The sequence below is a fragment of the Suncus etruscus genome, chromosome 9, assembly GCF_024139225.1.
Source record: "Suncus etruscus isolate mSunEtr1 chromosome 9, mSunEtr1.pri.cur, whole genome shotgun sequence".
NCBI lineage: Eukaryota > Metazoa > Chordata > Mammalia > Eulipotyphla > Soricidae > Suncus > Suncus etruscus.
The window spans coordinates 12,740,678-12,763,155 of record NC_064856.1 but is presented as its reverse complement, the minus strand read 5'-3'; the positions used below and the strand labels follow the sequence as shown (position 1 = coordinate 12,763,155).

Sequence of the window (22,478 nt, the reverse complement as noted above, 5' to 3'; positions counted from 1 at the left end):
ACCATATGGGACACCGGGATTCGAACCAACCACCTTTGGTCCTGGATCGGCTGCTTGCAAGGCAAACACCGCTGTGCTATCTCTCCAGGCCCCTTCCTTCCTTCCTTCCTTCCTTCCTTCCTTCCTTCCTTCCTTCCTTCCTTCCTTCCTTCCTTCCTTCCTTCCTTCCTTCCTTCCTTCCTCCTTCCTTCCTTCCTTCCTTCCTTCCTTCCTTCCTTCCTTCCTTCCTTCCTTCCTTCCTTCCTTCCTTCCTTTCTTCTTCCTTCTTTTCTTTTCTTTTTTCCCCCATGATCCCATACGAGGTAAGACACATAGTTTCAAAAGCTAAGTCCTAGGGATATCTAGCTCAGTGAGCCAAGCATAGGCCATACAAGCTTTGTATTTACACAAACCTTTATATTTCACCAAAGACCTGAAGGAGAATACACTTCAGTCACATAGCAAATCATTGTTAGTGCTGGATCTAGAATTCCCACTATGCTATCTTCCTCACCCTGGCAACCATCCTAATATCCAGTGTGTTCCTTCTCAGTGAATCGCTAATATCTACGGAGAAAATGTCCTTTGCTGCTGCCTAACCATCTGGCACAGACCACTTAGGTCCCATAGGCAAGGTGGGCAGCTGGTTGTAACTTTAGCAGGACCTCTGGAACAGGAAGTGGGGTAAACTTGTGAAGAGGCTGGTTCTAATTTCAGGATGCCTGTCCTAGGTCTGTTCTCATGGGCCTCTGATAATGTGGGGCTTCTCCCCAGCTCTCTCTCCTGTAATCTTTAAAGCTGCTTGACTACCACATGGAACTGGATCCTTAGCAACCTTAGCAGCTGGTGCCTCTTATATGTCACCTGGTCCCTTTTGACTTAGTACACAAGGAAACTAAATTAAATAAATTAGGGAGCACTGGAGAGATAGTACAGTGGGTAAGGTGCTTGCCTTGAATGTGGTTGACTTGCACATGGGTTCCATTCTGGCATCCCAGATGATATCCTGAGTACTACTAGGAGTAATTCCTAAGTGCAGAGCCAAGATTAACTTCTGAGCACAGCTAGGTGTGGGCCCAAAATAAAAAAGAAACAAGGAAAAAAAAAACTAGGGACACAGGGGAATTCCACAGGCTGTTGCTGCTTTCAGTGTCTATGAATCTCAGTCCATTTGGACTCAACATGTTCTCACTAGCTAAGTCTCTAGCATGGTCTAACAAGGTAACCTGGTGACTTCTAATACTTGCCATCTGTTTGCATGAATGTCCCCCCCAAGTGCACCCATGGGTTGCCCTGCACACCATCCCTTCCAATATTTCAGACACTCATTCTCAGTCAACTCGGAACCTTGAACCATGGAGTGTTTTTTTTTTCAGGCTGCTTCATGCTGGGGCCACAGAGATAAAACATCAGGGAAAGTGCTTATAGGTTTGATCTCAAGTACTCTAGAGGATCCTCTGCCAGCACTGTCAGGAATTATCCCTGTGCACAGAGCCAGAGTAAACCTTAAGCACCAGTAATTGTGGCTCCAAATGATAATGAAACAAAATCTGAGACTTCTACATATATCAGTCAGCCTTCATAGCAATGTTCAAAGAGCATTCCATGAACCTCAAGGCAAATGAGTCCTGCTTGGGGTCTCTATGCCTATCACATCTCTCATGCAGCCTAGGGGAGTCTAATTCATTTCCTCCATCCAAGGTCTCTGGTGGAGAGGAAGCAGCAGCATTGGGTGTTGGGGCATCAGGAAGACTTACAGACATTTCTGGCTGATTTTGCATTGTGTGTGTGTGTGTGTGTGTGTGTGTGTGTGTGTGTGTTTGGGGGGGAAAGTTCTCAAGGAGTGCTCAGGGAAGTTTGGAAGCCAATCCTGGTAATAGTCAACCGACCAGAAACAGTGGAGTCCAGGATCCATGAGGGTTGCATTGGGTATGTGGTGTGGTGCTCAGGGATTCATGCAGTGCCAGCAACCAAACTCAGAGCGTTGGTCACATTCCACCCAGTCCCTGTCCTGACTCAGCTACTGGTGGTTATTATATTTATTCCTGGTCAGTGTCCACATCACTTCAGTTTTCAAGGCCAACAGTTTCAAATCTCCCAGTTCCATGGCCTGTTTGTGCGTGTTTTGTGCAAGCACCTACATGCGTGATCTTCTTCTTACATACAACTCAGGGTCCATCCAGATTATCTAGAATCATCACCCCATCTTCAACTCTTTAAACCCATCTGCAAAGGACCTGTTATGCACATAAAGTAGCATATATAGGAGATTGGCACCTTATACCATAAACAGCTTGCCCACTTTCATTACCCATTAAGCTTTCCTTTCAATGAAAGAAGATAATAACAGGGAAGTGGGCATGAGTTATCATTCTCTCAGTAGGGGAGGATAAGAGGGAAAGTCAGTAACAATGGAGGAGGCTCACAACAAAAGGTGAGGACAAGGTTGCAAGGTCCCCTATAAGTTTCCTATTATTCATTCAGGGAAATCTTCCAGAGAGGGCCATCTTGAAGCCAGAGGGGACATGCCAAAGATTTAACACCAACAGAGCAATGGCAAACAGAAGACATGCCCAGGGCTACAGTAGGTGCTGGTATATAATTATAATCCTGGGCTTCAAAATGAGGATATGGAGAAAGAAGAAAAGAAGGAAGAAAGGGAGGGAGGAAGGGATGGAGGGAGGAAGGGAGGGAGGAAAAAAGAATACAGTGACAAGAAAAACAAAAACTAAAACAATGGGAAGGAGGGTGGGCAGACATCTGGCTTCCTGTTTCCTCCTTGATTCTGGAGACCAGCTCTTGCCAGGTATAGGGTTTGGGGAGGCCCCATACCGGAGCCATTCTCCCTAGCCTGGGGAGTGCTGGGAGGCTTGATAGGCCCCCAGCTGCCCATGTCTTTTTCCCCTGACTCCAGGCCTTCCCTGAGTGCCAGCTCAGATGGACAGAAGTGGGTTCAGGTGGACTCTTAGTGGTCCTCAGGCTTCCCCCCTACCTCTCCCTACACTAATGGGAATGCACTTTGGGAGGAGGGTGGGTCGTTATAGCACTGGTTTATGTTGGGACAGTCACTGGAATTTTTTCTCCTTGTTTTCCTATTGATAGTATTGTATGCATATATTTTATATATCCATAACATCCATCTTGTATTGTGACCTTGATACTGCCCTACAAAACTCATTTCTAATATTTTACTGCCTCAGTCCCAACCCTTATTTCCCCCCATATTCCCATGTAGGTGCAGCTCATGACATGAAGCTCACCACATAGAGTGATAAGTGCAGTTAGAGAAATAACTACACTGAAAACTATCATAACAATGTGAATGAATGAGGGAAAAAGAAAGCCTGTCTCGAATACAGGTGTGGGTGGGGTGGGGAATAGGTAGATCCGGGAAATTGGTGGTGGGAATCCTGTACTCGTGAAGGGGGGTGTTCTTTACATGACTGTAATCATACAACTACAATTATACTTGTATACAATTATACTTGTAATCACGGTGTTTAAATAAAAATAATTAAAAAAAAACTAAAAAAAAAAAAAGATCTGGTGAGATGTGGATCTGGAAGCAAACATTGACGCAGTGAAAAGGTACAAGAACGGTTTCAGGAAATGCACCACACAAACCTTCTGCTCCAAAGAAGGAAGGCAGCTTAGTGGAGGAAGACCAAAGAATGAGCACCTGTCTTCCTCAGACTCCTGCTTTTATTCTAGGGTGGAGGAAGAATACCAAGTAGAGAATAATCCAAAAATAATAATCCAAAAATCCCTTAGGTCACACCCTAAGGAGTGAGAATATCAATTAGTTTGGACGAGTAATCCAACACTGGTAGATCTGTGGTGCTTCTTTCTTTAATGGCCGGATCTTAGAGGTAAGGATCTTCCTGGGGAGATAACAGGGGCATGGGGTACTGCTATGTAATGATTTATATCCTAGTACTGAAATCATTGAGATTTTGTAGTAAAATGTCTAAGAAATGACCCTTACAGAATCTCCTGTATCTTCCTTTGAGAAGTGGGCTTTAAGTTTTTTTCTTTTATTTATAATCTGTTTTGAGGCCACATCCAGTAGTACTCAGGGCATACTCCTGGCTCTGTGCTCAAGAATCATTCCCGACAGACCTTTGGGATGCCAGAGATTGAACTGTCATTAGCCAGGTTCAAGGCAAGTGTTCTACTCACTGAATAATTACTCTGACACCTCTAAATTCCTTTTCTTTGTGGGGGGCAATGGGATGTGGGCCATACCCAGGGTTGCTCAGGAGTGACCTCAGGCAGTAGATGCTCAGGGACCACATGCAGTGCAAGGAGGGTGTTAAGGGAGGGGGTGTCTAACATGTTTTTTACTGTATGAAAGGCAAGTGCCTTTGTTGTGGAGTTGCACAGAAAGACTCAGAAACTTGGGAAAAGTTTAAGAATTTCAAGTTTTTTGGGCCAGAGCAATAGCACTGTGGGTAGGGTGTTTGCCTAGTACGCAGCCCAAGTCTGCCAGGAATACTTTTTTTTTTTTTTTTTTTTTTTTTAGTTTTTGGATCACACTGGTGGCGCTCAGGGGTTCCTCCCAGCTCTGCCCTCAGAAATTGCTCCTGGCAGTCTCGGGGGACCATATGGGATGCCGGGATTCAAACTGCCTGTCCTGGATCAATTGCATGCAAGGCAAACACCCCACTGCTATGCTATCTCTCTGGCCCTGTAACTTTTTGTTTTGTTTTGTTTTTGTTTTTGGGCCACACCTAGCGGTGCTCAGGGGTTACTCCTGGTTGTTTGCTCAGAAATAGTTCTTGGCAGGCACGGGGGACCACATGGGACACCGGGATTCGAACCACCTTTGGTCCTAAATCGGCTGCTTGCAAGGCAAACGCCGCTGTGCTATCTCTCTGGGACCAGCTTTTTTTTTTTTTTTTTCAGCTTGTTTATTTTAGTCTTTTCTTTGTGGGCCACATTTGGTGGCGCCCAGGAAATACTCTTGGCTCTGTGCTCAAAAATCACTTTTGGCAGTCTCGGGGGACCATATGGAATTCCAGGGATTGAACCCGATAAGTAACTTCTGAGCACAGAGCCAGGAGTAATTCCTGAGCGCTGCCAGGTGTGGCCCCAAAACAAAACCAAAACCAAAACAATTTCAAGGAGATGGGGCCGGAGAGGTGGTGCAGCAGTAGGATTTTTGCCTTGCAAGTGGCTGGCCTAGGTAGAAGCGCAGTTGTATCCTCCGCGTCCCATATGGTCCCCTAAGCCAGGAGTGATTTCTGAGCGCATAACCAGGCGGGTCACCGGTGTGGCCCAAAAGCCAAAAAAATAAATAAAAAGAATTTCAAGGAGTTTTATTAGCTGGTGAATACACAGCGTCTCAGACCCAAATCATTCAGTCCTGTTAGCTTGTCTTACTAGACCTTATATAGAGCTGTTTGCTAGGAGACAGTGTAAGCCACATAGTTTTGTTACAGAAGTAGATAATCAATCAGCAAAAAGCCAGCTGATACAGAAGTGGCTGAACAACATAAGTGTTTTAGTCATTATCTCTGCTGTGTCCTTGTCCGGATGAGAGTTCTGGTCTATGGCCCTTTGTTAATTGTGGCATTTCCTTATCTCTGAGTGTTCTTCTGTTGAGCTTTTCCCAGGGCTAAGGAAAAATGAAATGGTTGGCTTATAACAATGGCATATATGTCATCACAACTTATCCCCTGTACATTTCTGCAGTCCCTACAATTCCTTTCTTTTAATCTGGAAATGGGAGCTGGGGGGGTTAATATGGAGTAAGCAATGTAATGTGTTTTCCGAGATAAGGTCATAAAATGAAATTGTTCTTGGGGTGGATGGTTGAGTGTGGGCTTTGCATGTTATCTGCTAGGGCAAAGCATGGGAGTAGCCACCACCAACCAGCATGTGGGGTGTGGCACAAAAACCAAAAGCAAAGATAAACGAAATTGCTGGGGACAGATAAATCAGGATTAGTCTTTGCTAGCCCTGATTCCATCTCCAGCACAGCCAAGAGTGATTCCGGAACATGGAGTCAGGACTAACCCTCACCATCCCAATGAAATAATTCTACTTGGGTTTTTGTTTTGTTTTGTTTTGGTCACACCCGGCTCCTGGCAGGCTCGAGGGACCATATGGGATGCCAGGACTCAAACCAATCTCCTTCTGCATGCAAGGCAAATGCCTTACCTCCATGCTATCTCTCCGGCTACTCTACTTGATAGTTTTTGTTCTTGATATGCCTCATTGGAGACCCCACCATCTGTTAAGTTGCCAACATAATACCCAGTATTGAATACCCAGCTTTCAGAGATAAAACTTTGCACTATTTTTTTTTTCGGGCCACACCCGTTTGGTGCTCAGGGGTTATTCCTGGCTAAGCGCTCAGAAATTGCCCCTGGCTTGGGGGGACCATATGGGAGACCGGGGGATCGAACCGTGGTCCTGATCCTTGGCTAGCGCTTGCAAGGCAGACACCTTACCTCTAGCGCCACCTCAGCGGCCCCAAAACTTTGCACTATTTAACACTCTTCCCACCACGATTCTAAACTGTTTCGAGATCAGGGACTGCGTCTGCATCCTTAGCAGCTGGCTGGCATTCCTGACATACAAGCACATGGCATATAGTAGGTACAGGTGTGTGTGTGTGTGTGTGTGTGTGTGTGTGTGTCCTGACTATTACTAGGAGTGTGGGCTCGATACTGACCACTCCAACTTGAAAAGAAAAAAAAAAGCAGGGCTGGGAATATTGAGTCCCTTTAATGACCACTAAAAAGCAAGAGCACAGGGAAGCGCTGACCTTGCACTAAGAAGGGGGGACAGGGGCCAAGAAGAGTGCACAAGAGCAGGGGCCGGGGCTGCAACACGGAGCGGTGAGTGTGCTGGCCTTGCACCGCAGCAGCCCCTGGTGGGATTCCCGAACAGTCCACAGGATCCCCGGAGCACCCTGGAGCACTTCCTGAATCCCAGAGCCAGGAGTCAACCCCGAGCATCTCCGGGAGTGGCCCCAAAAAACAATCCTAAAGAAGAGCAAGACAGGGCTTTAGCTCCCTACAGTGCCCACTTTGTGGGATCCTCTCAGGGTCCCACCCAGAAAGCAAAGCCAGGAGCCAGTGGGGGAAAAAAAAAACCCGGGCGCCGCGTGAAGGCCCAACCCCCAAAAAGTAATCCTGCTAGTGGTCCCCCGCTTCTTCTCAGACTTGGAAACCCGCTTCGAGACGCGGCCGCCAGGATGGAAGCGGATGCAGAGCGAGGAAGCGGGGTGGGGTGGGGCGAGCCTCGCCGCTGGGCCCGCACAAAGGCGACATCCGGGCGCCTCGGGGCTTCCGGGCTTCCGGTCCCTCAGCCGCTTAGGCCGGCGCCGCGGGGACGCGCACGTTGGTGGTGGTGGTTGGTGGGGGGGGGCACACACGCCGGGAGTCAGAAACACACACACGCCAAGGATTCGGGTCGGGAACGCACACGCCGCGGTCGGGGACGCGCACGCTGGAGGCCGGGAACGCGCACGTCGGTGGGGTCGGAGACATACGCCGGGTCGGGAGCGCGCACGTTGAGGATCGGGAGCGCGCACGTCGGGGCGGGGCGGGTTGGTCGCGCGCGTGCGCAGAAGGAGGGTCGAGGCCGAGCAGCGAGCGAGCGGAACCCGGCCGGGTGGGTCCGTCCCTTCGTGGTCTGCGCTCCGCCGCCTTGCCCCGCTGCTACCGTCGCCGCCGCCGCTATGGGAGTGCAGGTGGAGACCATCTCTCCCGGGGACGGTGAGTGGGGAGCCCCCTTCCGCGGGTGGGGACCCCCGATCACGCCTCGCGTGATCCGCTCCTCACTCACCGTGCATCTGTCTGTCTGTCTGTCTGTCTCCCCAGGACGCACCTTCCCGAAGCGCGGGCAGACCTGCGTGGTGCACTACACCGGTGAGTGCACGGGGAGGAAAATTTGGGGGTGGAGGGTCCCCAACACCCAGGCCCATGTGGCCCCCCAAGGCTGAGGCCTGTCCGGTGGCAGCGCCCCCCCCCCCCCCCGAGAGGTGTAACGGCCTGTCATCATTCAGGCCTGCACATCCCCGCAACGCCCGCCCTGCCCCAGGCCCTGCAAAGCCTTGGGGGGCCTCTTGGGGGCCTGGGGAGCCGGCCCCCATTCGCACCCACCGCACAGATGGGGACCTGGAGGCTCGCACACTCGGGGAGCGGCCACAGCTGGGACCGGCCCAAGGTCATGCGAGCCTCGGGCATGGCTGGTCGGTGCCACCTATTCTGTGTATATGCCCTGGTGGCCCTGGCCTTGTCTTGGCTGGCCCGTTACTCCAGCTTCCAGAGAAGGGAGGGAGGGAGGGAGGAAAGAAGGAAGGAAGGAAGGAAGGAAGGAAGGAAGGAAGGAAGGAAGGAAGGAAGGAAGGAAGGAAGGAAGGCATGGCCCAAATGGGGGCTCTCTAGCTACTTGGGGTGTTCCTGAGACGCAGCGATGGGTGTCCCACCCACCCCCCCGAACCCTGCTGCTCCGCACCTTGTCTGGGATAGTGTGTCCTCTTTATCTGGACACTGCATGGGCCCGGCCTGGCTTCGAAGAAATAAAAATCCTGCTGGGTTGTGTATCCTCTTAACATTGGAGCTTCCTACAGATCCAAGCCCCTGCTGACAGTGATGGCTCAAGCAAAGCAGAACCTGTGTAGGATTCAGCCTCACCCCCAGTCCTCCCATCCTTATCAGCCTCCTTTATTGGGGTGGGGTGGGGGGCACACCCCGAGGTGCTCTGTCTGGGCTCACTCTTGCGGTGCTGAGGGATGTGCTGTGACAGGGATGGAGCCCCTGGTATGTCGGGGTGCAAAGCAAGTGCCTTAAACCGTACCCTGCCCTTCTATCTGTCCTCTTTTCTCTGACCTCAGCCTCATTTTAAAGGTAAGGAAACCGAGATCCAGTTAGGGTTCACAACAGAAAAGACGTTTCTCCTTGTACCCTGCGACCATCTTTGACTTCATGCCCTTACATGGGCCTCCTGGGTTGTAATGGGGGGTGTGGGGAGGAGCTGGGGAGGGGAAGAAGCAGGCTGGCTGTGCGCTGGAGGAGGGGGCGGTGATTGGCATTGTGTAATGCTTGCCCTCCCCTCCTGCTCTTTCTCCCCTCTCCCACCCTTTCCTCTGTGCTTCCCCCTCCTTGCTCTGTTTCTTCCTTCTCCTGCTCCAAACAGACTGGTGGAGACCATTTGGGCCATGCTGCCCAGGGTGACGCTTTGGCCACTTGCCTCTGTGGAGGAAAAGGACTCTCTTTAAAAGGGGGAAGGGGGAGGCTGCCTTCTTCCCACATGCTCTAATTTTTTTTCCCCTTGGGGCAGGGATGGGTGTGGATGGAGGAGAACCTTTAGGTGTTGTGGCTCATCTCTGCAGAGGATTTGAATGTTCAGTGGCTGTTTCTGTGCTCTGTTTAGTTCCTGCCCCTCGGAGTGCAGTGAAGTAAAGGTGGTGGGCTGGGAGAAAAGGATGCCAGCTGGGTCGTGTTTGGGCAGTGGGATGAGATGAGTAATCAGGGCCGTCTGGCGGTACCCAGGCAGTGGGCTGTGCATCAGGGGACCCCCGAGGTGATGAGGTCACATGGCCCTCCTCCCCCCTTTTATGAGTGGCCAAACCCCTGGGAAGCATCATCTGTGCCCCACATCTGTTCTTCTTCCTTAGCTCACCCATCTTGTTTCTGCTGTCAAACCCCGACCCCCAGCCACATTTCTCCAAGCCACGTGTTGCAATGTCCCCACGTAGCATAGCTGGGACCTTTTCCTCAGAACAGATGGCTGTGGGACCCAGAGCACCAGCAGGGCTCCCCCGTGCCTCCTCTCTGCAGCTGTGCTTGCCTCGAGGGTGGTATCCACTCCATGATCCCAGAGCAGCACCAGGAGGACCCTGGCATGCTTTAGGATGGTCGCTTGCTTTCTTTTAATAACCCCCGCCCCCCCTTGCAAACAATGCCGTGGTGAGAGGCGGGCTCTGCCTCCTGGTTCAAGCAGAACCAGCAGTTCCCTGCTGGGTGGCTTTGTTCCGCTGCCACTTTGCCCCCAGCCTCCCAGGAAGAACCTGTTTGAGACTTGTGGGGGCGTGAGAGGAATGGGTAGGCACTTTGAGATTACATCTGTAGCAGTCAGGGCTTACAAGCCGTGGGGAAGCAGCTCCATCTTGAGAGGACATGATTGTGGAGACTTGCTTGTATCAGAAAGATCTGAGGGGCTTCAGGGAAGGGAAAAGAAATGCTCCTAGTTCTCTAGTTCTCCTCGCAGATATTCTTCCTCCCTGGGTGCCCACAGCCCTCTTTTTGTGGGTGGTTGGTGTTTTGTTTTGGGCCACACCCAGCAGTGCTCAGGCTTTACTCCTTCCTGGCTCTGTGCTCTCGGATCACTCCTTGTGAGCTCAGGAGACCATAGGGGCTGCCAGGGATCAAAGCCTACCTGCTATACTGTTTTGAGCTATACTGTTTTCATGCCTTTTCCAAGTGGTAAATGGTGAAAGTCTCTGAATGCGCACCCTCTTATGTCTCTGGGTCTCCTTTTGGGTTTGTAGCTCCGCTTGTTTGACTGATTCTGATGATTTCCGCTCCTCGGAAGGAGAATGTGATCTCCAGGTGCAGGTGAGCCAGTCAGATCTGGCTGGAGATCCCCCTGCAGGTTCAGAGAAGCAGCCTTGGAAGCTAGTCACCTTGCTGTATGTATGCATAGCACAGTTGGACACATACGAATGTATTTTTTTTTTTTTTTTTTGGTTTTTGGGCCACACCCGGTGGTGCTCAGGGGTTACTCCTGGCTATCTGCTCAGAAATAGCTCCTGGCAGGCACGGGGGACCATATGGGACACCGGGATTCGAACCAACCACCTCTGGTCCTGGATCGGCTGCTTGCAAGGCAAACACCGCTGTGCTATCTCTCTGGGCCCACGAATGTATTATTTTATGGTGGATTGGTCTTGTTTTGTTTTTGGTGGTGCAGGGCATCTCCCTGGCAAAGCTTTCAAGCCTGGTTTCTCCTGGTGCTGCTCAGCTTAGCCATGCCAGAACTGACAGGCGCTCAGTCATTGTTGGGAGACCCTCAGGGCTTTTCCTGGTAGTACACAGAGGGTTGAGCAGGACTGGCGATGGAACTCAACCAGGTACCTGCAAACCGTGCCCTCTGCACTTTTGAGCCATAGCCCTTGTCCCCTGTGTAAGTGTTGTCATGCTGCAATGGTAGTAACCTTGTAGCTGCCACCCCCATTCCCTGGGTGCCTTCCATGGCTTCTGGCAGGGCACAGTGTAGGCCTGCAAATGCGTGCCAGGGTGTGTGTGGAGGAATGAACACTTTATTATCACAAGCCAAAAACTGTTCAGTAGTAGGGGGTGTTATTAAAGCCAGGCCCTACACCCACGTCTGTGGGCTCTTCTGGCTCTCCCTGGCCTCCGGTAGCTTCATCGACCTTATTGTTGAGTTTGCCCTGACACGGAGCCAGGCTTCTGTCCCTTCTTACAACTGCCATCGTCAGAATAGCTTCAAGTGGATGGAGGAATGCTTTATTTTTTTTTTTTTGGTTTTGGTTTTTGGGTCACACCCAGCAGCGCTCAGGTTCCTCCTGGCTCTAAGGTCAGAAATTGCCCCTGGCAGGCATGAGGGGATGCACATAGGATGCTGGGATTCAAACCACCGTCCTTCTGCATGCAAGGCAAACGCCTTACCTCCATGCTGTCTCTCCAGCCTGGAGGAATGCTTTTAAAAAAAATTATAGCACCATGATTTACCAAACAAAGCACCGTTGTTTCAGACATTAAATGTTCAGACACCAATCCCACCACCATCACCAGTGTCTTCATGTTTTCCACCTACCACCCTAGTCTACATCCTTGCATGCACAAATAAATATACTTCATATTGTTTGTTACAACACAAAGACAAATGGAATTGTCAAAATTAGATTGGGGCCAGAGTGATGGTACAGCGAGTATGGTATTTGCTTTGCACCCAGGTTTTTTTCTTTCTTTCTTTCTTTTTTTTTTGTTTTTGGGCCACACCCGGCGGTGCTCAGGGGTTACTCCTGGCTGTCTGCTCAGAAATAGCTCCTGGCAGGCACGGGGGACCATATGGGACACCGGGATTCGAACCAACCACCTTTGGTCCTGGATCGGCTGCTTGCAAGGCAAATGCTGCTGTGCTATCTCTCCATCACCCAGGTTTGATCCCTGGCATCCCATATGGTCCCATATGCTCCCTGGATCATCGCCAGGGAATGATTCCTGAGTACAGAGCCAAGTGTGGCGCTAACCACACTCTCCCCCCCTCCCTCTCTCCCCAAAAGCCATCTTGGATCAGCACAGGTCAGGGCCAATTTGAAATAACATCTCTCCATGCTGTTACTAACATCAGTGTTTAAGGATTTACTGGGTGTGGTTGGTGCTATGCTAGTTCAGCTTTTTGTGTTACTGTTTAGGCTTACTGATCTTGATAGGTTACCATATAACTTTCCCATCAGATTTCCTGTGATACTTTTGGGCTGACACTACTAAAATTTTGCGGTGTCCCGTGGCTGCAAGTAGCCAGGCAGTTCAGGATTTATAGATCTGAAACAAATATGGTGGCTTGGCATTTTTGATAAAGTTAAGTCTCAGAGCTGGGCTATTTCTGCTGGAGGGCGTAGGGGGAGGCTCTGGGCTGCTGCGGTTCATACAGAAAGGAGTATCTGCCCCAGTCCCCATTCTGAGAAGGCCACAGAGGGATCAGCCAAGACCTGGCTGGCTATCTGGAAGAGTTGGCAGCCATTATTTTCTTTTGGGCTTGGTAGAGGAGCCAGGTTGTTTTTCTGCCAGGGAGATGGCAGATATGGGCGGAGGCTACTGGTTTATTTGGGGATCAGGGTAGGCATGGGGTGGCTCGGCCTGATCCCCTTTCTGGAAAGAGTCCTGGAGTTTTCTTTCAGCCCTGTTGTCTGGTCGCTTTAAGACAATTCACCTGCTCATGTTATTTGACTTGAATTGTGGAACTGGGAACTTGAATTGTGTCGGAGGGCATAGAGTGTGGTGCTGCCTGCTGTGATTTCTGCAGAGAGGAGGGATCTGTCTCTTCAAAAGAACTTTTGAGGGACTGGGGGAATAGTACAGGGCTTAGGGCATGTGCCTTGTATGTGCCCAACCCTAGTCACATCTTCAGTATTGAATGACCCTGAAATATTCCCAGGTGGAGCCCTTGAGGTCCCTGCTCTCCACTGACCATGTGGTCCTCAGACCCACAAGATCCAGGCATCACTACCTCCTTGGCCTAAACATTGAACTCAGCGAAACATTGAACACTGAGAAAGGCCCCTGGACACCTTTATCTAATCTCAAAAGTAGATGGACATCTTGTCCTTGGGATAACTTTAAAAATTTGTTTGAACTCTGGCTTCTAATTGAGCAAAACCAGGATTCCTCAGTCCCATCTCCTCAAGGGGTTTCACTTAGCTTTGAGGCTCCTGGGCAGGCATGGTCACTTAACTGTGTTATTCCACCCTGTACCCCCCGTCCCCCAAACTCCTTTTAGCCAGTGGGTCTCTGCCTCCTCTCTGCACCATTGTACGTACATTCCTGCTGAATATGTCTTGGTTTGGGATCTGATTTTTAGAAAACAGTCTTCTCCCTAGCAACTCTCCTGATGCAGCCCTTGCAGTCAGTATGTCTTCCTTGAGCCCCAGGTGGTTACTGTTTGGGCAGGGCTGGGGCAGGACCCTTTGCACTTCCTTCTGCAGTGTTTATTGAGAAGCAGCAATTAGCCAAGCTCCAGGGATATGGTCCCTGAACTAAACAGAAATCACCTAAGAGTGATCCTTGGCTGGGAGGTCCTTGGTTGGGTACATTTCTCGCCTCTGACTTGTGCCGAGCGAATGAGAGAGCTTAGATTGTGGCCCCCCCCCTTCTCTGGGCTCTCTGGATCCCAGTTCCTGTGGTGGGAGTTGTGCGTGGGTGGGGTTGCACGCATGGGGGAGAAGGATAATGATGAGTGACGCCATGGTTGCACATTCTTGTTGTAGTTCAGGCTCCCTGGGTCCAAAGCACTGAGTAATGGTGTGTTTATTTTCTTCCCTCTCCTTGGATTCTTTCAGCCAGCACCATTTCTGATGTCTAGAGTGGACATAGCAGAGCCTAGATTTTAGAGCTCCAGCTCATGGAGTGGTGGAAACTTCATTGCAATTTAGTTGGAGTTAGGCGGTACTGAAAGTCGGTCTTCCATTTTACAAATAGAGAAAATAGGCAGTTAAATGGGTCTGAACAAATTATCATTAGTAGTAGTAATTATTATTTTAGAATGTTGTTCTGCATTGGAAGTTTTCAACTTATCTCTTCACAGCATGCAAGGCCAGTGCTCTGCCAAGCCCTGCAGGTTCATCTTAAATCCAGCCCACACGTTGCATGCGGGATGTGTTAAGAAAACTGCAGCCATTCTCTTTACACTTGGGGAGCAAAGGCAGTTTTTTTTTTTTTGTTTTTTTTGTTTTTTTTTTTTTTTTTGGTTTTTGGGCCACACCCTGTGACGCTCAGGGGTTACTCCTGGCTATGCACTCAGAAGTTGCTCCTGGCTTCTTGGGGGACCATATGGGACGCCGGGGGATCAAACCGTGGTCCGTCCTAGGCTAGCGCAGGCAAGGCAGGCACCTTACCTCCAGCGCCACAGCCCGGCCCCGCAAAGGCAGTTTTTAGTAACGCCCATTGTTGTTTCTGGGTGTGTAGGAGAGCAGTAGAGCTGGGCTATCCTGGTTTGACTGAGTGGGTCACTGTCAGTCCCAGATCGAGAGATGTCTCGGAGGTCTGGAGTCCATGCTTTTGTGTGCTGGAGCCCTGGTTTCATTTCCCAGCATCGCGTGGTCCCCTGAGCACCACCAAAAGTGACCTCCTTAGCAACGAGCCAGGAGTAGCCCCAGCACCATCTGGCATGGCCTAAAAGACAAAAAAGAGTCAGTTCTTTCCCCACAGCCCCAAATTTTCTTAACAAAATGGGAATTCAAAATTTTGAAAATAAGCTTCGTTATAGAAACATTGCCTTGCTTGATGTTGTAATTAGCAAAATACAGACATTCAGATGCCATTTTCCCATTGCAAAAGTAAAAGCAGAAAGTAACTCTTGTCTTTCTTGTGTGTGGTGCTGGGGTTTGAATTGAGCCTCCCACAGGCAAAGCATTTACATTAGTCCTTGGACCTCTCTCTCTGGTCCTCAGAGTGTTAATAATAGCCTTTTTTTTTTTTTGGTAGGGGTAGATAGTAGGGTGATGTTTGTGCCACACTTATTGGTGTTCAGGGCTTATTCTTAGCTCTCCTCATTCAGGATCACTCCTGGTAGTCTTGGGGGTGCTGGGATCAAACTGGTGTCAGATGCTTGCAAGGCAAGTGCCCTGCCCACTGTGCTATCTCTTCCTCTTCCTCCCCAGTGTGTGTGTTTTAAGAGAGAAGGTTTATCTTACAGAATACCCTTCCTCTGTCCCATTGTTTTCTAGCATTGTTCTTGACTTCATCTTCTGACTGATTTCCTGTAACCTGGAAGTTGAGTTTTAAATGTCTGAGTAGTTTTTGGTAAACATTTTAGTGGTACTTGACTCCTTGTGTTTGATTCTCGGTACATGTACCATATGGCAAATGTTATTGTGGTGCCAACTTGATCAGTTTTGTAAAGGTCCAGTTTTCCCTTTGCAGTTTGCAGGGGATCTGTGAAGTATTTGGATATACTGCAAATGCTGTGTTCTTCACCAGCATTCACTAAGAGTATCAGTTGATAATACTCATCAGTTACTGGTGCATTTAGTTTTCATTGGTATTTACAAAATGGTGGGTGGTGGTGGTGGTGGTGGTGGTGGTGGTGGTGGTGGTGTGTGTGTGTGTGTGTGTACAGGTTTTATTTGGGCACCATAATAATCACTACTGTTAATTTTCCTGTTTGAGAAATATGGTGTCACTATACCACACTCACCACTTTGTTGTCAGGCTCCCTGTACCACTGTCCAGATCTCCATGAGCCCCCCTCCCCACATTCCCTCACTTAGCAGTTCTAGACTTTTGGGGTTAGTGACCTTTCATCACTTTTTTTTTTTTGTTTTGTTTTTGGGCCACACCCGTTTGACGCTCAGGGGTTACTCCTGGCTATGTGCTCAGAAATCGCCCCTGGCTTGGGGGGACCATATGGGACGCCGGGGGATCGAACCGCGGTCCTTCCTTGGCTAGCGCTTGCAAGGCAGACACCTTACCTCCAGCGCCACCTACCCGGCCCCCCTTTCATCACTTTTATTCCCTTTCTTTATACTCCACTTATTAAAAAAAGATCATGTAGTATTTGTTGTTTACCTTTTGATTCAGTTTGCCCTCCAGTTCCATAGCAAACAGCAGGATCTTACTGTCTCTTGGAGCATCGCATATATATATCATGGTTTTTTTTTGAGTTATTTTTTTGGGGGGGCATACTTGGTGTTCAGGGATTACTCCTGAATCTCCCAGGGATCACTCCTGGTGATCTTGGGGGACCAACTTGGTGAGCTTGGGATGATGGGGCTCAAACTCAGGTCTCATGTGCATGGCAAACCCTTCTTCCCCCCACTATACTATCTCTCTAGCCCCAGATACCATCATTTCTTTATCCACTCATTTATTTTGGAGTCAAAGTGGTGAGTTTTAAATTGCTGCACTCCTACTACATTTGTTAAGTGCCATTCTTCTATACAACAGGGTAAAACTTAATTTTTTTTTCCTTTTAATTCCCAGAATTGGAAGTGAGACATTGGTGTTGCAATTCTTCCTGGTAGTAACATGTTACTTCCCTACCTCCTGTTTTTGTTTGCTCTTATTCAAACTTGTACAGGAAAGAAAGCACAGCAGCAATTTTTACTAAGGACCTTAAAAATCAGTGATTTTTTTTTTTTTTTTTTTTTTTTGGTGCTACACCCAGCTGTGCTCAAGCTTATTCCTGGCTCTGCAGTTGTAGATCAATCCTGGTAGTGCTCGGAAGACGTTATGGGGTGCCAAGGATTGGACATGGTCATCCATGCAAGGCACATGCTTGACCTGTTCCGGCCTCTCCCATACTCATTCTAACGTGAACATTTTGATAGTTAAATACCAATTTTAGTGACATATAATGCATTTGTTTCATTTTGTAAGTGGGGGCAGGGGGTTATGTGCCTTGGGATTTTTCTCTAAAAATATTTAGGGACTGGAGTGATAGTACAGCAGGTAGGGTATCCGGTTTGGTCCCCTAAGCTTGCTAGGAGTAATTCCTGTATACAGGGACAAGAATAAGAATAAGGCTAAAGCACTGCCAGATGTGGCCTCTCCACCAAAAACCACATTGTCAACTGCTGTTTCTCCAGGAAAATGCCAGGGGTATCCCATATAACTTAAATACAGTATCCGGTTCTCCCTTTGGTACCCATGGTAATATTTGTTTATTATTCTCCTTTTCTGTATTTATTTATTGATTGTTTTGTGACCACACCCGGTGGCACTCAGGGGTTACTCCTGGCTCTGTGCTCAGAAATTGCTCCTGGGGGCCCGGGAAGGTGGCGCTAGAGGTAAGGTGTCTGCCTTGCAAGCGCTAGCCAAGGAAGGACCGCGGTTCAATCTCCCGGTGTCCCATATGGTCCCCCCAAGCCAGGGGCGATTTCTGAGCGCATAGCCAGGAGTAACCCCTGAGCGTCAAACGGGTGTGGCCCAAAAACCAAAAAAAAAGAAAAAAGAAAAAAGAAATTGCTCCTGGCAGGCGCAGGAGACCATATGGGATGCCAGGAATCGAACCTGGGTCTGTCCCTGGTCAACCTACCACTGTGATATTGCTCGACCGCTGTTTTATTTTTTAAAGCCTGCCAAGGGACTGTTGGATTACCGGTTTCCATTCTGTTCAGGATATTTATTCTTTGCTGGGGCTTGTTAACTCATTGGATAGAAGCACCATTGGATTGAAGCACCTTGTGGATTGGTCCCTTACCCTCCCCAGGGTGTGGTCTTTGGTTCCCAATAAAGCCCCGGATCTCAGGGAGAAGCTACTTGCTGTTTCGGTTTCCACTCCTGAACTTTCTGTTTGCTGGTCTTAGTACTAGGAGCGGAACTTACGGTGGAAGTCCCTGAACCTGTTTTATCTCCTTTAGCATGTGTGGATTATTTCCTGTGTCGTCATTTGCTCCCACATCCGAGTCTCCCCATTTCCCTGGGCATGAGACTGCCGCTTCAAAGGAACTTGTTTTTCCTCAAGCAGTCCCCTGCCATTTTGCCAGATACATTTTAACAGTGCAAAAAGGAGGAAGAGTAAAGGGAAGTGGAGGGAAAAGATAATCAGCCACCCCTTTTCTCACGCTGCCAGTTTCTGCTCTCACAGCTTCTCCTTTCTGCACCTGGGACCTTGGCCTGGCCTCCTTTCTTCCTGCATGTGCCTTCTTCTCAGGAAGGCCTCTGCATGTGTCTTTGCCACTAAACTCTGCTCACTCCCCATCACAGGGCAGGCTCTTCATTTTAGACAATATCCTAACCAACAGTGATCATCCTGGAGCCTTGGCTCTTAATCTTTACTCTTTTTTTTTTTTTTTCAAGTCCCAGTTCAGGAGGTTCCTGGGGGCTGCAGCATGGAGTAGGGAATTTGTCCAGGACTGCTCTCAGTTCAGGCCTTCTGGCATCTGGGGCTCTGGACCTCTTGCCTGCTAGTGCTTGGTCTTCCTGGTGGCTGTGTGGAGCCCCATGACCTCAGCTGCAGGCTTCCCCATTGGGGAGAGAGAGAGAGAGAAAGAGAGACAGAAAGACAAAGAGAGGCAGACAGAAAGACAGAAAGAGAGGCAGAGAGTGACAGAAACAGACAGAGAGCCTCTGAGCAGGGAAGGAGAGTCTATCTTTACTCTTGACATACTCAGCAGCCTTTAATTCTCAGAGTTCGGGTGCTGCCTATCTTCCATCACAGACAGGCTGCGTGTGGACTCGCTCCTTTGGACCAGGCCACTGTAGCTTCATGAGACCCCCACTGAGGCCTTTCTCTAGTCCTCTCCCCAAGAGTGCCTGAAGCAGTCTGTTAGGACCCGGCAGTCAGCATCCAACCTCTAGACAAAGTAGTGGAAACCTGTATCTTTTTTTTTAGTTTATTTATAATTGGCCTCTCTTGCTTCTGTTTACTTTGCTTGTTTGTTGCTCTCATAATAGAGTGAATTTAATTATGTGAGCTCTTAAAATTTACATATATATAGATAATGAAATAAATTACACTAAATCAATGTGATTGTGTTGAACAGACTCACCCTGTGTTTACTAACTCTCTTTATTTCTTCCCTAGCAATATATTTTTATTTATTTATTTTGGTTTTTGGGTCATACCCGGCGGCACTCAGAGGTTACTCCTGGCTCTAGGCTCAGAAATCTCTCCTGGCAGGCTCGGGGGACCATATGGGATGCCGGGATTTGAACTACCGCCCTTCTGCATGAAAGGCAAACACCTTATCTCCATGCTATCTCTCTGGCCCGCTAGCAATATATTTTTAAGCTATTTGACCCCTTTTGAAATTAGTTATCTATTACTTTTCTGCCCCAAAGAAATTACTCTTAGAGTATATTGAATAGATCTCTTCTTTGTTTCTCATTGTAGACATTCATTCTTTAACTTATAACTGTTATTATAAGTTGTGTATTTTTGTATTCTATTCCTATTATAGGTATCCTATTCCTGTTCTGTTTTGCTTGTATAATCAGATGTTTATAAGCATTCTATTCCTACTTTCCTGAATATTTTATTTGTTTTTAAATGAATTAGTATTGAATTTTGACACATGATTTTTGGGTATCTAATGAGATGATCACATGATTTTTAATTTTACTTGGCTAATATGAATTGCATTCTTTTTTAAAAATATTGTGAAACTTCAGTTTTAGAGATCAGTCTCCCTTGTCAATATAGTCTTTTTAAAGTAAATTGGACTTTATTTGCTAAATATTTATGGAGAAATTTAGAAAGTTTTCACTTATTTTTAATAGTAATTTTTTTTGAGGAAAATAGATTAATTTAATTTTATTTTTTGGGGGCATTTTTGTTTATTTTTCTTTCTTTTTTTATTTAACCAACTTTATTACAAACATGATTGTATTTGGGTTTCAGTCATGTAAAGAACACCACCCATCACCAGTGCAACATTCCCATCACCAATGTCCCAAATCTCCCTCCTCCCCACCCAACCCCCGCCTGTACTCTAGACAGGCTTTCTATTTCCCTCATACATTCTCATTATTAGGATAGTTCAAAATGTAATTATTTCTCTAACTAAACTCATCCCTGTTTGCGGTGAGCTTCATGAGGTGAGCTGTAACTTCCAGCTCTTTTCTCTTTTGTGTCTGAAAGTTATTATTGCAAGAATGTCTTTCATTTTTCTTAAAACCCATAGATGAGTGAGACCATTCTGCATCTTTCTCTCTCTCTCTCTGACTTACTTCACTCAGCATAATAGATTCCATGTACATTCATGTATAGGAAAATTTCATGACTTCATCTCTCCTGACAGCTGCATAATATTCCATTGTGTTTATGTATGAAACCTGTATCTTATGATGATTAGTTTAATAGTTGTTTCCTTTTAGAGTAAGAGAAAATACTTACAACATTTTGGAATATTAGTCCACAGAAACTATTATCCCAGTTTCTGTGGACTAATAAGATTGTCACTACTCCTTCTCATTCTCAGCACATTAGCCATCCCTGCAGTCATTACTTGAACAGCTGGGCAGCTGGAGAATAGGCTTGTCTTGCCCTTGAGGTGCTTGCCTTGTTAGATAAGGGAAGTACCATTTGATACAGGATGTGTGTGGCCGAGACAGACTAAAGGTAAGTGCTTTCCTTAGTCTAGGTGTGCCCAGACCTGATGGGGTTGGGGTTTGGTGGGGAGAGAGCCTTCGGTTTTTCTCTTGGGTACTTACCATCAGTGGTGTACAAGGGTGCTGTTCTAGGTACTAAGAATGAGTGTCTGGCTGGAGAGATAGCATAGCAGTAGGGCATTTGCCTTGCATGTGGCCAGTCCAGGACAGACGGTGGTTTGATTCCCAACATCCCATATGATCTCCCAAGCCTGCCAGGAGCGATTTCTGAGCGCAGAGCCAGGAGTAACTAACTGAGCACTACTAGGTGTGACCCAAAGTCCAAAAAAGGTGGGGGGGGGGCAGAGAGTTGGCACAGTGGTAAGGCATTTGCCTTGCATGCAGAAGGATGGTGGTTCGAATCCTGGCATCTCATATGGTCCCCCGAGTCTGCCAGGGGCGATTTCTGAGCGTAGAGCCAGGAGTGACCCCTGAGCGATGCCAGGTGTGACCCAAAAACCAAAAAAAAAAAAAATGAGTGAAGACATTCTCCCCAGCCCTCGTTGATCTTCGTCTGTAGTGGGAAAGGCAGGTAACAAAAACATAATGCATTTCTTGCATGTTTTATTAATGAATATGTGCTAAGGAGGGGACAGAAAATGTTTAGATAGATTAGCAAAGTCTTCAGTGGGAAACTGACATTCAGATTATGATCTGAGGGTAACACAGTAATTTGTGTGGCTGAGTAGAGACATTATTTTTGGTTTTGGGGGCCACACTTGACAGTGCTCAGGGGTTACTCTTAGCTCTGTGCTTAGGGATCACTCCTGGCAGTACTCGGGAGACTGTTATGGCATGTTTGCAAGGCAAGTGCCTTACCAGCTATACTATCTGACCCCTGAGTAGGAGCATTTCAAGTCCAAGGAGTCCATACTTTTCTCTGGGATTAATACAGAAAATAAGAAAACTTCTCTCTGTGGAGAAAAGTATGGGTGATTGGTGTTAAGGCCAAAGAGGTGACAGCAGTGCTTATTGGGCCTTGGAGGTCAATTTAAGAACTTACTTTTAGCTGGTTCTGACTGAGAGGGAAAACCATGCATGGAAGGGTGTTTTTTGTTTTTTTTTAAAGCACAGGAATAAAATAATCTGATTTGGATTTTAAAAGTCTGTCCCTCTGAGGGGCTGGAGAGAGGGTACAGTGGGGGTAAGGCACTTGCCTCATATGTGGTTGCTTTAGCAGTTATCCAGGAAGGCCCAATCCTGGCACCACATACAGTCCCACAAGCATTCTCTTGAGTGACCCTTGAGCATTGACTCCGCACCACTGGATGTGACCCAAAAGCAAGCAAACAAAGACTGTCCATTTGGCTGCAACATCAGAGTCAGACTGAGAAAGCATGAGTATAGGGAAGATCACCAGGGCTGGGGTGCCAGCCCAGAGGTCTGGGGTGCATGTTGCCATGGCCTATAGTCCTGGTCACTCTGTGACTCCACATGGCCTCCCTCACACCCATTAATGCCACCCTAGTGACTCCCAGCACTGCTTGGGAAGCTGCTCAAACAACAACAACAACAACAACAACAGCAGCAGCAGCAGCAACAGCAAAAGGGAGGGAAACCACGGAAGGGGTTGCTGGAGCTGTGTTCTAGGCCTTTCACCATTAAACTGGCCCTGGCACAGGAAAGGAGGGAAATGCTTTCTGAGATGTCTGTCTGCTGTATGTCATGAACCTGTGGGATTGTGTCTCTTATGGCTCTGTCTTTCAAATG

General features: G+C 48.1%; 1 protein-coding gene across 1 annotated transcript in view; it reads left to right on the top strand.

Annotated features, from left to right (window-relative positions):
- Positions 1–7,516: 7,516 nt before the first annotated feature.
- Positions 7,517–22,478, top strand: part of FKBP1A (FKBP prolyl isomerase 1A) — a 33,070-nt gene continuing 18,108 nt past the window's right edge. Inside the window, exons 1-2 of the mRNA XM_049779452.1 lie at positions 7,517–7,706; positions 7,812–7,859. Coding sequence (XP_049635409.1) covers positions 7,670–7,706; positions 7,812–7,859 — 85 coding nt within the window. The 5' untranslated portion in view covers positions 7,517–7,669. The remainder of the gene's footprint in view (positions 7,707–7,811; positions 7,860–22,478) is intronic.